General features: G+C 43.0%; 1 protein-coding gene and 1 long non-coding RNA gene across 3 annotated transcripts in view; one reads left to right on the top strand and one right to left on the bottom strand.

Annotated features, from left to right (window-relative positions):
• The window catches only part of LOC144582032 (uncharacterized), a 21,657-nt gene extending 19,571 nt beyond the window's left edge, over positions 1-2,086 (top strand). Inside the window, exon 3 of the long non-coding RNA XR_013533753.1 lies at positions 208-2,086. This is a non-coding gene — a long non-coding RNA (uncharacterized LOC144582032). The remainder of the gene's footprint in view (positions 1-207) is intronic.
• The window catches only part of MCUR1 (mitochondrial calcium uniporter regulator 1), a 26,313-nt gene extending 11,269 nt beyond the window's left edge, over positions 1-15,044 (bottom strand). For both annotated transcript variants that reach the window (XM_002746210.6, XM_008993939.5), the window contains exons 1-5: positions 14,591-15,044; positions 7,536-7,655; positions 2,985-3,088; positions 2,081-2,182; positions 1,137-1,178 (exon numbers count right to left, since the gene is read on the bottom strand). In XM_002746210.6, coding sequence (XP_002746256.3) covers positions 1,137-1,178; positions 2,081-2,182; positions 2,985-3,088; positions 7,536-7,655; positions 14,591-15,023 — 801 coding nt within the window. In that variant the 5' untranslated portion in view covers positions 15,024-15,044. The remainder of the gene's footprint in view (positions 1-1,136; positions 1,179-2,080; positions 2,183-2,984; positions 3,089-7,535; positions 7,656-14,590) is intronic.

Here is a 15,044-nt window from a genome sequence, read left to right as displayed (position 1 = left end):
TAGGTCTACTGGCATCAGGGAACTCTGGCGAAGCCACACCTGGAGGCAGCGTGTCCCAGAACTTCCCAGTTACACACATAACCCCCTATATGCTTACGCCAGTCTAGAGTGGGTTGTTGCTGCTCTTTCTGAGACAGAGTCTCGCTCTGTCACCCAGGCTGGAGTGCAATGGTGTGATCTCAGCTCACTGCAACTTCTGCCTCTCAGGTTCAAGCAATTCTCCGGCCTCAGCCTCTCGAGCAGCTAGAATTACAGGCACATGCCACCATGCCCAGCTAATTTTTAATGCCCAGCCTGTTGCTGCTTTTAACCTCAAGACTCCATATAATCTCTGAATGGAACTTATGAATAAAGCTGATCTTAAACAACTATGGAAAGCAAAGATGGCCTCAAAGCAGCAAAATATTAAAACCTGGTTTACACAGAGCCTTTTCTCTGATATGCATCAAAGCCTGTTTTTAACATCCATGTTTTTATATTTAAAAAACATCAAATAGCTGGCAGAGTAAGCATTTAAAGATCATGCGTGATTCTTTAAAGACAGTCTAAGAGAATTTAAGGATTCCTTCCATGTGGCTACTTTAGAAAAACTTTGACTTAAACATGACTTAATTCTGGCCGGGTGCAGTGGCTCACAACACCTGTAATCCTAGCACTTTGGGAGGCCAAGGTGGGTGGATCACCTGAGGTCAGTTCAAGACCAGCCTGGCCAACATCGTGAAACCCTATCTCTACTAAAAATGCAAAAATTAGTCAGGCGTGGTGGCGGGTGCCTGTAATCCTAGTTACTTGGAAGGCGGAGGCAGGAGAACTGCTTGAACCTGGGAGGTGGAGATTGCAGTGAGCCTAGATCATGCCATTGCACTCCAGCTCTGTCAGCAAGAGTGAGATTCTGCCTCAAAAAAAAAAAAAAAAAAAGACAATTCCTCCTGGAATACAATTTTCTTAATGAATATGGTTACAGACAACAATAATTCATTCATTGACTGTGTTCTTAATCTTTCAATGTGCACTTTTGAGGCATATTACACAAACATTTCACATAGAATTGAGTTTTTGAGTTTTTAAAAACATTCCTCATATTTATTAATAATTTTATATAATTACAAACAAACCAACAGGAAAGTGAATCTTACCATTACTTGTTGTTTTAACTGATGTAGTTCGAGTTTTATTTTCTACAAACACATTAAAAAAAGAAGTCTTTAGAAAGTTAGAAAAGAACAGCATAAAAGGCAGTAATCAACAAATATTACAACATGTATTTATGCACAGTTCTTCAAGTTTTCCGTTCATTCAGAACACCGTACTGACTGCAGAATGGCATAAAACACATATATCTTGAAATCAGTTTTAATTAATCTTGAAGGCTACATGAAGTCATCACAACTGTATCTGGCACACTCATTTGCCTTCAGTGACCCTGCTTTAGTTAGTACCTCCTTCAGTTTATCTTTCAACTAGTTCTGCCCTCAAATAACTGATTTCAAGGACAACCTAGAGAGTTTGAAACTTTACCACTTTACTTTTTGCTAGAAGGTTTCTTAGGAGGCTAGGGTCAACAGGCAATAAATGGCCTTCCCTATGGGACTTTAAATAGAACTGAAAATAAAAGGAAGATGCATAGAAAGCACCTATTTAAATGCTCATCCCTTATGCTCTATGTAAAGAAACAAAAGAGATATTTTGCAGCAGCAATTATTCAAAATAACCAAAAACTGGAAACAATTCTAATATACATTACAATAGAACGATGGGGCATATTCATGTAAAACAATGAAAAAAATGATCTCTTGCCACAAGATACACAGCATGATTCCATCAAATGGTTCTAGAACAGGCAAAACTAGTCAGTGGTGTGATCAGCTAGGACAGCATTTCCTCTGCAGTGGGAGCAACCGAGAGGCATTAGAAGGACTTCTGCGACACTGGTCGAGTTTCCCTGCTTGATTTGACCAGACGTGTACACTTGATAAAAATTCACTGAGATGTACACTTATGTGTGCTCTTTTGTGTGTGTATATTTCATCTCAATGTCTTAATATAATGAATCATCTAAGCGTGAGAGATTCTGTTTTACCTCATTTTCGGCTCTGAGGGCTGAAAATTCACTCTTCTCCAAAATAATCATATCCTTTTTTACATTTGCAATCTGAGACATTATTTGCTGAAGAGTGATCTCCTAGGAAAAGAAAAACAAAACACATAATCTAGTCTACCCTAAAAAGTCCACTTCTATCGTCTCAATGTGCTATCTTCTTATTGAGAAACCAGGAGAATGTGGACAAAATAAGAAGTTGAGTGAGGTCATTCTCTATTCCAAAAGGGGAAAAGGAAAAGAAGAAAAGCACATTATTTTGCAAGGCGAGGTGGCTCACACCTGTAATCCCAACACCTTGGGAGGCCAAGGCGGGGGGATCGCTTGAGCCCAGGAATTCAAGACCAGCCTAAGCAACATCATGAAACCCTATCTCTACAAAAAATACAAAAATTAGCCAGCTGTGGTAGTGCACACCTGTAATGCCAGCTAACTGGGATGCTGAGGTGGGAGGATCACTTGAACCCAGATCATCAAGGCTGCAGCGAGCTGAGATTGCACCACTGCACTCCAGCCTGGGCGACAGAGTGAGATCTTATCTCAAAAAACCACATATCTGGTTATCATTACCAAGTGAATCACAGCTAAAAGGGTAGTGGTCTGACGCCTCCAGAACATGATGCTATAATATTATAATCCAGGCACATCTCCATTTATTTCACTGAAATGATTTTTACAGTGAGCTTTCAAGCCTAATGGTTCTAAAATTGACTAAATAGCTCTGAGTTAATATTTTTTTATGCCACTGTAATCTTCTGCCTCTTAACCATGGTAAAAGTTACTATATACTTTCCACCTACTATCCAAAAAATTACATTAGAACATTACTACAAATAATACCCCATCTTCACTGTCCTAACTTGCTCACCGACCCAACAAGGCTAACCTGCTGCATCTTGGTGACCATATCTTTGTAGACGATGTCCATGTTGGCCTCCAGGATCTTGACCAATGCAGACACAATGATTTCTGCTTGTTGAGTAGCAAACCCTAAGCAAGCGCACAAACAAAAAAATCATGCTTAGAGCCACAAAAGCCCACAGCAAACGCACACATTCATGTGACTGTCCGAATCTGGGAGCAGGGGCATGGCACCGTGTGGTAGGAGGTGGGGAGAAGGGTAGAGCCACAGACTATGACGTGTCCGTCACTCAGAGCAAGCACAAAACATCCAAGCTGGCTTCCCCAGGTACCAGTGGCTTTACTGACTGATGATCTCTAGTGTCCTTCCCAGCTATCAAAAGTCATGTTTTCAGAGACTGTTTAATGAGATAGACAATGCTGGCAAGTCAATGTCAAGTGAAAAAAGGCAAGACTCAAAATTACAGTTTTTATAATTCAACAAAGATTCATAGTAATTTTTATTTTCTGCTTTATGTTTTCTCTGAATTATGCAGATTTTCTATGGTGGACAATATCTCTTTTAGAATGTGTATGTTATTAAAAAATAATTGCCTTAATAGGAAAGCTCAGCTATTTTATGTCCAACATAAGGCAGTCAAATCATTGACTATATAAATAGTAATATAGCTGTTGGCTAAGTTACTTAAAAGAGAAAATTAGGGCCAGGTTCATGCCTATAAATCCCAGCACTTTGGGAGGCTGAGGCGGGAGGATCACAAGGTCAGGAGTTTGAGACCAGCCTGACCAACGTGGAGAAATCCCATCTCTACTAAAAATACAAAATTAGCCAGGTGTAATGGTGCATGCCTGTAAATTCCAGCTACTCGGGAGGCTGGGGCAGGAGAATCCCTTGAACCCGGGAGGCGGAGAATGTGGTGAGCCAAGATTGCACCACTGCACTCCAGCCTGGGCAACAAGAGTGAAACTGTCTCAAAAACAACAAAACAGGCCGGGCACAGTGGCTCAAGCCTATAATCCTAGTACTTTGGGAGGCCAAGGCGGGCAGATCACGAGGTCAAGAGATTGAGACCATCCTGGCCAACATGGTGAAACCCCATCTCTACTGAAAATACAAAAATTAGCTGGGCATGGTTGTGTGCGCCTGTAGTCCCAGCTATTTAGGAGGCTGAGGCAGGAGAATTGCTTGAACCCGGGAGGCGGAGGTTGCAGTGAGCCGAGATTGTGCCACTGCACTCCAGCCTGGCAACAGAGTGAGACTCTGTCTCAAAAAAAAAAACAAACAAAAGACAAAATCAGTTCTTGCATTTTTCCTTCACAATTCTCTTCAGTAACTAGTCTGGGGGACCCAAAGCGGAAAAAATATGTCCTTCGATAGTCAATAAATGATACTCAACTGAATGACAGAGATTCAATGTAGTACTTGGTATTGTCTTTTAAAACATTGGATAATAACTCATATTTCACATAAATTCTTTTTTTTTGAGATAGAGTCTTGCACTGTTGCCCAGGCTATAGAGTAGCGGCACGATCTTGGCTCACTGCAATCTCCGCCTCCTGGGTTCAAGCAATTCTCCTGCCTCAATCTCCCAAGTAGCTGGGACTACAGGCATGCACCACCACACCCACTTAATTTTTTCGTATTTTTAGTACAGATGGGGTTTCACCATGTTGGCCAGGATGGTCTTAATATCCTGACCTCACGATCCACCCACCTTGTCCTCCCAAAGGGTTACAGGTGTGAGCCACTGTGCCTGGCTGTATTTCACATACGTTTAAATTAAATGCTTAAAACTGAGTGCCTGGAAAATGTTCTATTAAATACTTCCAGCTATAAGAATTTCAGAAGACTCTATCGATTCCTGTAATACATTGTGTATTTTTTGGAATAAACTTAATTAATGGAATTTCTTTGGATGAGATGAAGCATGGGACTATACTCAACAAAAAAACCAAGGACACAGATTTAAAGGAGAAGGAAAAAACCTCAGACCTATTCCCATCACTTTAATAAAAATCCTTTAATTTTCCAACGTGTCATGCACATGTCTAGAAAAAAAATACCAAGGGTTACCCACCAAAATGTTAACACTGCTTAGCTCTGAATCTGTTTCCTTTCTTCTCATCGGTCTTCCTAATTTTTAAAAACTCAATCTAAACTTCTGCAAATTTTAAAACTTTATTAAGAAGAGTTCAATGGTTGGGTATGGTGGTGTCTCCTATCACTTTGGGAGGCTAAGGTGGGAGGATCTTTGAGCCCAGGAGCTCAAAACCAGCACGGGCAACATAGTAAGACCTCATCTCTATTTTAATTTAAATAAAATTAAAAAAAAACACTTTTCATTAAAAAAAGTTAATCTTTAAATATAATTAAGTTTGGTGGCCAGACATGGTGGCTCACACCTGTAATCCTAGCACTTTGGGAGGCCGAGGTGGGCAGATTACTTGTGGTCAGGAGTTCGAGACCAGCGTGGCCAAACATGGTAAAACCACGTCTCTAGTAAAAATACAGAAAAATTAGCCAGGTGTGGTGGTGCATGCCTGTAATCCCAGTTACTCAGTAGAATGAGGTGGGAGGATCACTTGAAACCGGGAGGTGGAGGATGCAGCAGGCCAAGACTGTGCCACACTGCACTATAGCCTGGGTGAAAAAGTGAGACTGTCAGAAAGAAAAGAAAAGAAGGAAACAAAGAAAATTAGGTTTGGCAATGACAAGGAAAAGGAAAAGAAAAAAGACAGAAAGAGAACTTATGCTGATTATAAAACAAACTCTAAAGCCATAAACTTTATAACCACCTCTGGGAAAAGAAAGGGATGAGAAAAAGTGGAAACCTGAAAACCTACGAGTTATGAGACAGAAATAAGTTTTTACAGACATGAGGGAATAGGGCAGAACCAGGTGAGTGAGATCACAGGCACATGAGAAGTTCTGTTCATCTGAAGACACAGGGTAGAATATGCCTTGAAAAGTCCTTCCTGGCCTTGACTCAGCCAGTCAGCTCAGACACTCCCCCACCCATGTTGGATTGAACAGCCCCTCCATACTGCAGTGCAGCCCTCACACCATGGTCTTGAAAGAAGCAAATAACCACGGGTCAAGGTTTAAAATCAAGAAAAGTAGGAAGACTTCTGCTTCTCAGGATTTGTTTTTTTGGTAGAGACAGGGTCTCACTACATTGCACAGATTGGTCTTGAACTCCTGGGCTCAAGTGATCTTCCTGCCTCAGCCTCCCAAAGTGCTGGGATTACAGGTATGAGCCACTTCACCTGGCCTTATCAGGGTAACTTGACATGTTCCCCTCTCACCTCTACTTTTCTCTTTTAAATTCTGAACTGAAAGAAGTTTTGGTGAAAAAAACCTACTATTTGACAAGAAAAGTTGTGAAAATTATTACACAGCATATGACAGTTTTTCCAAAGTTCATTCATGCACATTATCTTGTTTAATATTCAAAAAGATCTTTGGAATTCTTATTGCACTCATACTACAGATGGGCAAATGGACACTGAGAAGGGGGAAAAGGCTTCCTAAGCTTTGCTACTAAAAGTCTGTAGAATTAGGCTTGAGCCCACAGCTGCTCTCTCCCACAGAGCGCAGAATAATTCATTCCATCACTTTGTCTTAAGCATGTAAAGCACCTCTACAGAGAGCAGCTTTTCTGATACGAACAGATACAACCGGACAAATAACTAAACAATGAAGTAAAAACACAGCCACATTTATTTCACAAGCATAATCTACATTCTTTTGAAATTCTGATATTTGAGAATGCGTCACCATACAGAGAATTAAAATTGGTGTATTTGTCTAAATGTGATTTAGTACGAGAATGTTCCCTACATTCTAAGTGCATTTTCAATGAACACCAAATATACCAGAGCAATCTCTTATCTTAACAGCAGTAAGGGAGAATGTTAGCTTGAATATTAAAAAGAAAAAAAGAACAGTAAGTTGAGATTATCAAGAACTGCTACTCGGCAACATTTCAATTTCACAGGATTTTTAAAAGTACAGAAGATGCAGAGTAATAAAACTATCCCTTCTGTGCTTCAGAGACTGTTGTCATAGGAACCGTTCCTCAGCTTTGCTGACTTGTGTCTAAAGTTTTACCTATAACACTGTACTTCCATGGTGATGTTACAGAAATATACTTCACTTGGACAAAGAGACAATGTGTGAGAAAAGTCTCCATTGCATTGATGAAGCAAAAACGTCCTTAAGTAAAAGATGAGGACTTAAGAAATGGAGAACTTATGCTGATTGTAAACCAAAGATGACCCATAGGCTTAAAAGTCAAAGAGGTATAAAAATTAGCCAGGCATGGTGGTATGTGCCTGTAGTCCCAGCTACTCAGGAGGCTGAGGTGGGAGGATGGCTTGAGCCTAGGAGGCAGGTTACAGTTAGCCAAGATTGCGCCACTGTAATCCAGCCTGAGCAACAGAGCCAGACCCTGTCTCTAATAAAATAAAATACAAATAAAAAATAAAAGTAAAAAGAAATAGGAGAAATTAAATGAAACCAAAAGAGAAGTCATAATTTATAAGGTTTTTCTAAGGCACTAAATGAGAGGATTACCATTGTCTTCCAGTAAGCACACTAAGGCATGAGTGTCGAAGTAGAGCTTCCTACTCCCAGAAGAGGTGAAGTCTCTCCTTCTGCGCTCCAGCTGCAGACATCCAGCAGACAGGCTTAGCTCTAGGGTGGAAAAGACATAAACTCGAAACACACTTAATGCAAAACAAAAGCAACTCAGCACCCTGAGAACGTAAGGCATATCCCAAAGCCTACCTAGAACTTTATAACAGTTTCATTGAGATCTACAATTCACCCAATTTCAGGCATACAATTCAACAGGTTTTGGCACAGAATTGTGCAACCATCCGACAATCAACTTTAGAATATTTTCCTCACTCTCAAGACAAACTGTACCCCTTAGCTGTCCCCTCCAATTCCCCCAGCCCTGCCCCACTGCCCCCAACCACACTCAGGACAAGCACTGATCTATCTGCTGTCTCTTGTTTACCTACTCTGGAGATTTCATAGACACGGAATCATATAATATATAGTCTTTTGTGACTGGCTTCTTTCACTTAGCATGTTTTCAAGGGTCATCCCTGTTGCAGCACGTGTCGGCACTTTATTTCTTTGCTGAACACTCCTCCATTGTATAGCTATATTAAATTTTATCCATTCATCAGTTAAAGGACACAGGTTGTTTCTACTTCTTAGCTATTATGAATTATGTGGACGTTATGTTTTCAATTATCTTGAGTATATACTTAAGAGTGGAACTGCTGGATCAAATGATAATCCATGTTTGTTTCAGCAACTGCCAGACTGTTTTCCAAAGAGGTTATACCATTTTACATTCCCTCTAGCAGTGCACAAGGGTCCCAATTTATCCACATACTCGCCAACCCTTGCTATTATCTGGGTTTTAAAAAAAATTATAATTACCCCACTGGATGTAAAGTAGTATCGCACTGTGGTTTCAATTAGCGTTTCCCTGATGATTAATGATGTTGAGCACCTTCTTGGCCATTTGAATATCTTCTTTAGAGAAATATGTATTCAAGTTAGCTATGGTTTGAACATGTTCCCCATAGTTTATGTTTTGAAAACCTACTTCCCAATGCAACAGTGTTGAGAGAGGTGGGTCTTTTAAGAGGTGATTAGGCCATGAGGGATCTGTTCATGAACGGATTAACACTGCTATCTCCGGGGTAGGTTTCTGATAAAAGAATGAGTTTGCCTTCCACCATGTTACGAAGCAGCAAGAAGTCCCTGGCCAGATATGGGCCTCTCAATCTTGAACTTCCTAGCCTCCAGAACTGTAAGAAATGCATCTCTTTTCTTTATAAATTACCAGTCTGTAGTATTCCTTTAGAGCAGCACAAAAGCACAAAACAGACTAAGACAAAGTCCTTTGCCTACTTTCTTTCTCTCTCTTTTTTTTTTTTTGAAACAGAGTCTCACTCTGTTGCCCAGGCTGGAGTGCAATGGCACAATCTCAGTTTACTGCAACCTTAACCTCTGCCTCCCAGGTTCAAGCAATTCTCCTGCCTCAGCCTCCTCAGCAGCTGGGACTACAGGCGTGCTGCTATGTAGACCACCATGCCCAGCTAGTTTTTGTATTTTTAGTAGAGATAGGGTTTCACCACATTGGCCAGGATGGTCTCAATCTCTGGACCTCGTGATCTGCGCCTGCCTGGGCCTCCCAAACTGCTGGGATTACAGGCGTGTGCCACTGTGTCCCGCCCCTTTGCCCCTTTTTAATAGGGTTGTCTCCAGATTACTGAGCTTTAAGAGTTTTTTATATATTCTAGATACAAGCTCCTTATCTGATTATGATTTGAAAATATTTTCTCCCATTCTTTGGGTTGTCTTTTCACTTTTTGATACTGTCTTTTGAAACACACAAGTTTATTTTATTTTATTTTGTTTTATTTTTTAGAGACAGGGTCTCGCTATGTTGCCCAGGCTGGAGTGCAGTGGCTATTCACAGGCATGATCCCACTACTGATCAGCACGGGAGTTTTGACCTGCTCCGTTTCTGACCTGGGCCGGTTCACCCCTCCTTAGTCAACCTGGTGGTCCCCCCGCTCCCAGGAGGTCACCATATTGATGCCTAATAGTGTGGACACCCGATCAGCATAGTGCACTACAGCCCAGAACTCCTGGGCTCAAGCGATCCTCCCACCTCAGCCTCCCAAGTAGCTGGGACTACAGGCACGAGCCACCACACCCGGCACAAGTTTACTTTTGATGAAGTCCAACTGATCTGTTTTTTTGTATCTTGTGCTTTTGATACTAAGAAACCACTAGGTAATCCAAGTACATGAAGATTTACACCTATGTCTTCTAAGAGCTTTAGTTTTAGCTTTTACATTTAGGTCTCTAACTCATTTTGGAGGTAGCATTTTAAATGGTGTGTGGCCGTAGGTTCAGCTTCATTCTTCTCCATGTGGCTGTTCAGCTGTCCCAGCACCATTCCCTCCACTGAACTGTCTTGCCCCTCTTGTTGAAAATCAATGAGCTGTAAGCATGAGGGCTTGTGTCTGGGCTCTCCATTGCAATGCATTCATCTATATGTCTGTCCTTATGCCAGTGCCACACTTTCTTCATTACTTTTAAGTTTGTTTTAAGTTTGACATCAGGAAGCGTCTTTTTTTTGTTGTTGCTCTTGATTTTTTTAAAGACAGGGTCTCGCTCTGTTGCCCAGGCTGGAGTGCAGTGGTGCAATCATAGCTCACTACAGACTAGACCTCACCCTCCCACAGTGTGGGTTTTAAACTTTCTTGTTTATCAGGGCTGTTTGACTATTCTGATTTTCTTAGGTTTCCATAGGAATTTTAGGACCTTTGTGTCAATTTCTACAAGAAAACTACTTGGGATTTTGATAGGGATTGTATTAAATTTGTCGATCAGTTTGGGAAGTACTGCCACTTTAATACTAAGTATTCAGATCAATGAACATGGATGTCTTGCCATTTATTTAGGAACATTATACTTTAATATACATTACACTTAGTACATTGCACTTTTTATATGTTGCTGGATTTGGCTTGCTAGTGTTTTGTTATGGATTTTCTCATCTTTAATCATAAGAGGTATCAGTCAATAGCATTTTTTTCTTGTAATGTCTTTGCAAAAGCCTATCTTTAGAGAGCTATGTTCTAACAATTTTTATATTATCTTTTTTATAAATTTTTGTGTATTTAGCCACAGATCTAATCCATTTTGTAAACTTCTTGTTTCAAGGTACTCATCTGAGAGAGGTAGTATACTACATGGTATAGTTTCTTGGCTTTTGGATTTTATGAATTGCTAAAGTCATTAAAAAAATAAAAAAAAACTGGGCCAGGTGAAGTAGTTCATGTTTGTAATTCCAGTACTTTGACAGGCCAAAGTGGGAAGATCACTTGAGGCCAGGTATTCAGGACCAACCTGGACAACATTGTAAGACCTCATTTCGGGGGGGGCGGGCGGCAGGGAAGTCCTAGCTACTCAGAGCTACTTGGGAGGCAGAGGCAGGAGGATGGCTTGAGCCCAGGAGTTTGTGGCTGCAGTGAGCTATGATTGCACCACTACACTCCAGCCTGGGTAACAAAGCAAGGGCCTGTATCTAAAAATATATATATTGGAACAATATTTGAGTTGCCAATTTTTAATCTTAACATGAAAGAACATTTAAATATAGCTGCTTACTACTACTATTAAATATTATACTAAAAAAGACATTATGGCACCGAAAGAAATAAAAAAGATGAACAATCTAAAGAACTTCCATTTAATCAACTTGGTATATAAAAATCTTGTCACATATCTGTCATTACTTTTCTAATGCTGCCATAAACTGGCACCAGTCTGAGGTTTGGTGTTGCAGAAGAGTGGCAAGAGCAAGAAGGGTCACCTGCCAACTCAAAGGTCAAAGGTTTTCCCAGCAGGCCTCTGAATGACCAGAAAGGTGCTCCAGCTTCTACTCTCAGTCCTTCACCCCTAATTACTCCACAACAAAATCGAGAGTAAACAAAAATGTGGTGTAGACTGAACCCTACACATCTGACACTTCGCTGCAGCCTGCGCGAGTCATTCCCAGCCTACTCCCAACTAGGGAACAGGATGGTAGTTGTGGTCATTGTAAGCATCAAGATGAGTGCAAGAGATGCAATAATCCATATGTGTATCAAGAACCATGTGCAGACTGACAAAATATAAAGTGCAATGACTTATGTGTGTTTGTTGGTAAAACTGGGCCCTTAGATGCAAAGAACTTGACCTGGCATACAAAGCCCTTACTATTTATGACCACGCTTATCCTTTCAGCTTGCTTTCTAGCTTCCTAAGCTATTCTATTTCCTGCAATTTTATGCTTAGGCATGGCTTGCTCCTCTTTCCCAACTGTTAAACTTTAAGCATTCTTTTTACCCCAGAAACGGCAAGTTTATTTCCAAGAAATACTGCCTCTGAAAAGGGCTGGCCACTTCCCAGTGGGCACTCCAACCCCTGCTGAGGGGAGGAAATGCCCTCTTGCCTTCTGTCAAAGGGCAGTATCTGAGGACGCAGCCAAGTCCTGGACTCCTCACTGATCATCAAGAAGTTAGTCAACTGAGCTGTTAACGTGTAACATGGAATTCCCCTTTCTGGGGGACCTTCAGCATATCAAGAGGTTTTCAAAAACCCAAGATTACAATTCAGGCCCAGAGTTAGCCATGGACAGATGAGGAAACCAAATACAAACTTCCTACTCGTGACATCCTTAAAGCAGCCCGATTCAGAACCTCAGGCACCAAGCAAACAATGGATGGGAAACTCTCATTAGCTGGTTAATGAGCATACACGCTTCCTTTTTTTTTTTTTTTTTTTTTTTGAGATGGAGTTTCGCTCTTGTTACCCAGGCTGGAGTGCAATGGAGCGATCTTGGCTCACCGCAACCTCCGCCTCCTGGGTTCAGGCAATTCTCCTGCCTCAGCCTCCTGAGTAGCTGGGATTACAGGCACGTGCCACCATGCCCAGCTAATTTTTTGTATTTTTAGTAGAAACGGGGTTTCACCATGTTGACCAGGATGGTCTCGATCTCTTGACCTTGTGATCCACCCGCCTCGGCCTCCCAAAGTGCTGGGAACACGCTTCCTTTAACTGTGTCTCCACTCTGCTTCTGCTCTTATGCATCCATACTCATTTTCTATGATGACTGAAGAATGAGGTCGCTGACACTAAACAGTACCACCTAACCGACTGATCAGCAAATCCATGAGAAACAACACTCTCTTTTTGCCCCAGACTCTTGTATTGAGAAAAAAACAAATTGGAAATTACCAGCTTGTCAGAAAAAGCACAACAAAAGGCAAAATACGGAAATAAAAACCAAACTCATCTCTGACTCTTAATTACTGAAGTGCAGGAACACCGAGTTCACTACTCCATTCCCCCCTCTCTGTATATAAAGTTTCTTCACTTTGTGGCTCTCCTAATGAGCATTTTCCCCAGCCAATGATATTCCTAAATTTTAGATGCTGTCAACATTTACCGGGCCTACGTGTTGAAGAAAATATGAAAAAGGTGTGGTTAATGATGGCTACTAGTGAATATGTATAGACTGTTCAAAGTGAAAATTTTGCCAAATTTGTTGACTGTACTGCTTTTTTCTTTCTTTCTTTTCTTTTTCTTTTTTTTTTTTTTTTGACAGTCTGGCTCTGTTGCCAGGCGCCAGGCTGGAGTGCAATGGAGCAATCTTGCCTCACTGCAACCTCCGCCTCCTAGGTTCAAGCAATTCTCCTGCCTCAGTCTCCTGAGTAGCTGGGACTACAGGCACACGCTGCCATGCCCAGCTAATTTTTTTTTTGTATTTTTTTAGTAGAGACGGGGTTTCACCATGTTGGCCAGGATGGTCTCGATCTCCTGACCTTGTGATCCGGCCTCCCAAAGTGCTGGAATTACAGGCGTGAGCCACCGCGCCCGGCCTGATTTTTTTCTTTCATCAACAATTTGCTATGTAGTAAATTGATCCTGTTTACCTTCCTCATCTCCACGGCAGTGATCCCTCTCACTTCCTTAAAACAGTCATGTGCCTCACAACTACCTTTCAGCGCAGGACAGAGGGCAGACACGACAGCGGTCTATGAGACCAGAACACTTACTTTTACTGGACCTTTCCTGCATTAAATACTCAAATACCATTGTGTTCAGACTGCCTCTAGTATTCAGTACTAGTCTAGTGTGTAGTAGGCTGTAGCATCAAGGTTTGTGTAAGCACACTCTACAATTTTCACACAAGGAAGACATCACCTAATGACTCATTTCTCAGTAGGTGACTGTCCTGAAGGGATGCATGACTCTATTTAATTAAATCCCACCTTCGCAATGAAATTGATTCTGATCACCCTATTTAAATTCACAACTGGAGACCCATTCCACATCCCAAGCCTTATCCTATTTTTTCCTATACCATTTATCAAATTATGAACATATAAAAATTATATATGTATATATAAATTACATCACGAATTATGCATACATACGTATCCACACACACATATTTACTGCGTCTCCTCTGCCAGAATTAAGCTCCAGAGGGAAAGGATTTTGTGGACTGATACACCATACCCCACACACCTAGAAAAGCGCCAGGCACAGGGTAGACGCTAGGACTCCACGAACGAATTAAGGATTCCATTAGAATGTGAAGTCTAACTGTAGAGCAATCCCTTCGTTTCCCGGAGAGCTCCTCAAACATACAGCCACCTGCACACCCCTTCCCCCTGAGCGGCCAACAGGCTGGGCGCTGCCAAACAGAACGCCTGGAAGGCGGCGCCCAGAAGCAGACCCTAGGAGTGGCCCGGCACCACCTCCCCGCCTCAGCAGGCACCTCCCTCCAACTTTAGCGCCAGGAAACGTGCGCCTGGATTCTGCGGAATTCGATTCGTCTCTTCTCCGCTAAGCCCGGCCACCGCGGCCGAGCAGCGCGGGTTCGGACTTTCACCCCACGCGCCGGGCAGATGCCGGTGCCCTCGGCTGACCCGCCCTCTGGCTCTCCGGGCCTTTCCTCCCGGAGGCTGTAGGCGAGGTCCCCGCCCCGCCGCCCAGCCCTGCGAGATGAGCCCCTTTCTCTTCCCGCACCCGAGCCTCACCTCTCCTGCAGGAAGCGAGTGAGAGCGCCGGGCTATGGCACGGGGGAAGGGCGCGGACGGCAGCGGCGACACCCGGGGAGAGGCCCGGTGGGCATCTCCACACGCCGCTGCGCCCGACCGGGGGTACCGCGTATCCGAGGCGTGAGCGCTCCCAGTCCCCGAGCGGCCGGCGCGGGGTGGCGGCGGCCAAGCGGGGGGAGGGCACGAGCAGGAGGAGGAGCAGCGGGGAGGCACAGGACACGCCGCTGCGGGCCGCAGGGGGGCGAGGGCGCAGCGCCCCCAGTCCGCCGGGGAGCGTGGAGAGGCAGCGGCGTGCCGAGGTTCCGGGGGCGCCCGGTCTTCCTCCTCTGCGGCCCGTGGGCAGGAAGAACAGGAGCCGCCGGCGGTCGGGCGGGCGCTGGGTCCTCTGACGCCCGACGGAGCGGCAGTCCATCCCCGAGCCGGTTACTGGCTC

Source organism: Callithrix jacchus, chromosome 4 (assembly GCF_049354715.1).
Source record: "Callithrix jacchus isolate 240 chromosome 4, calJac240_pri, whole genome shotgun sequence".
Classification (NCBI taxonomy): domain Eukaryota; kingdom Metazoa; phylum Chordata; class Mammalia; order Primates; family Cebidae; genus Callithrix; species Callithrix jacchus.
This window is presented reverse-complemented; position numbering and strand designations above follow the sequence as displayed.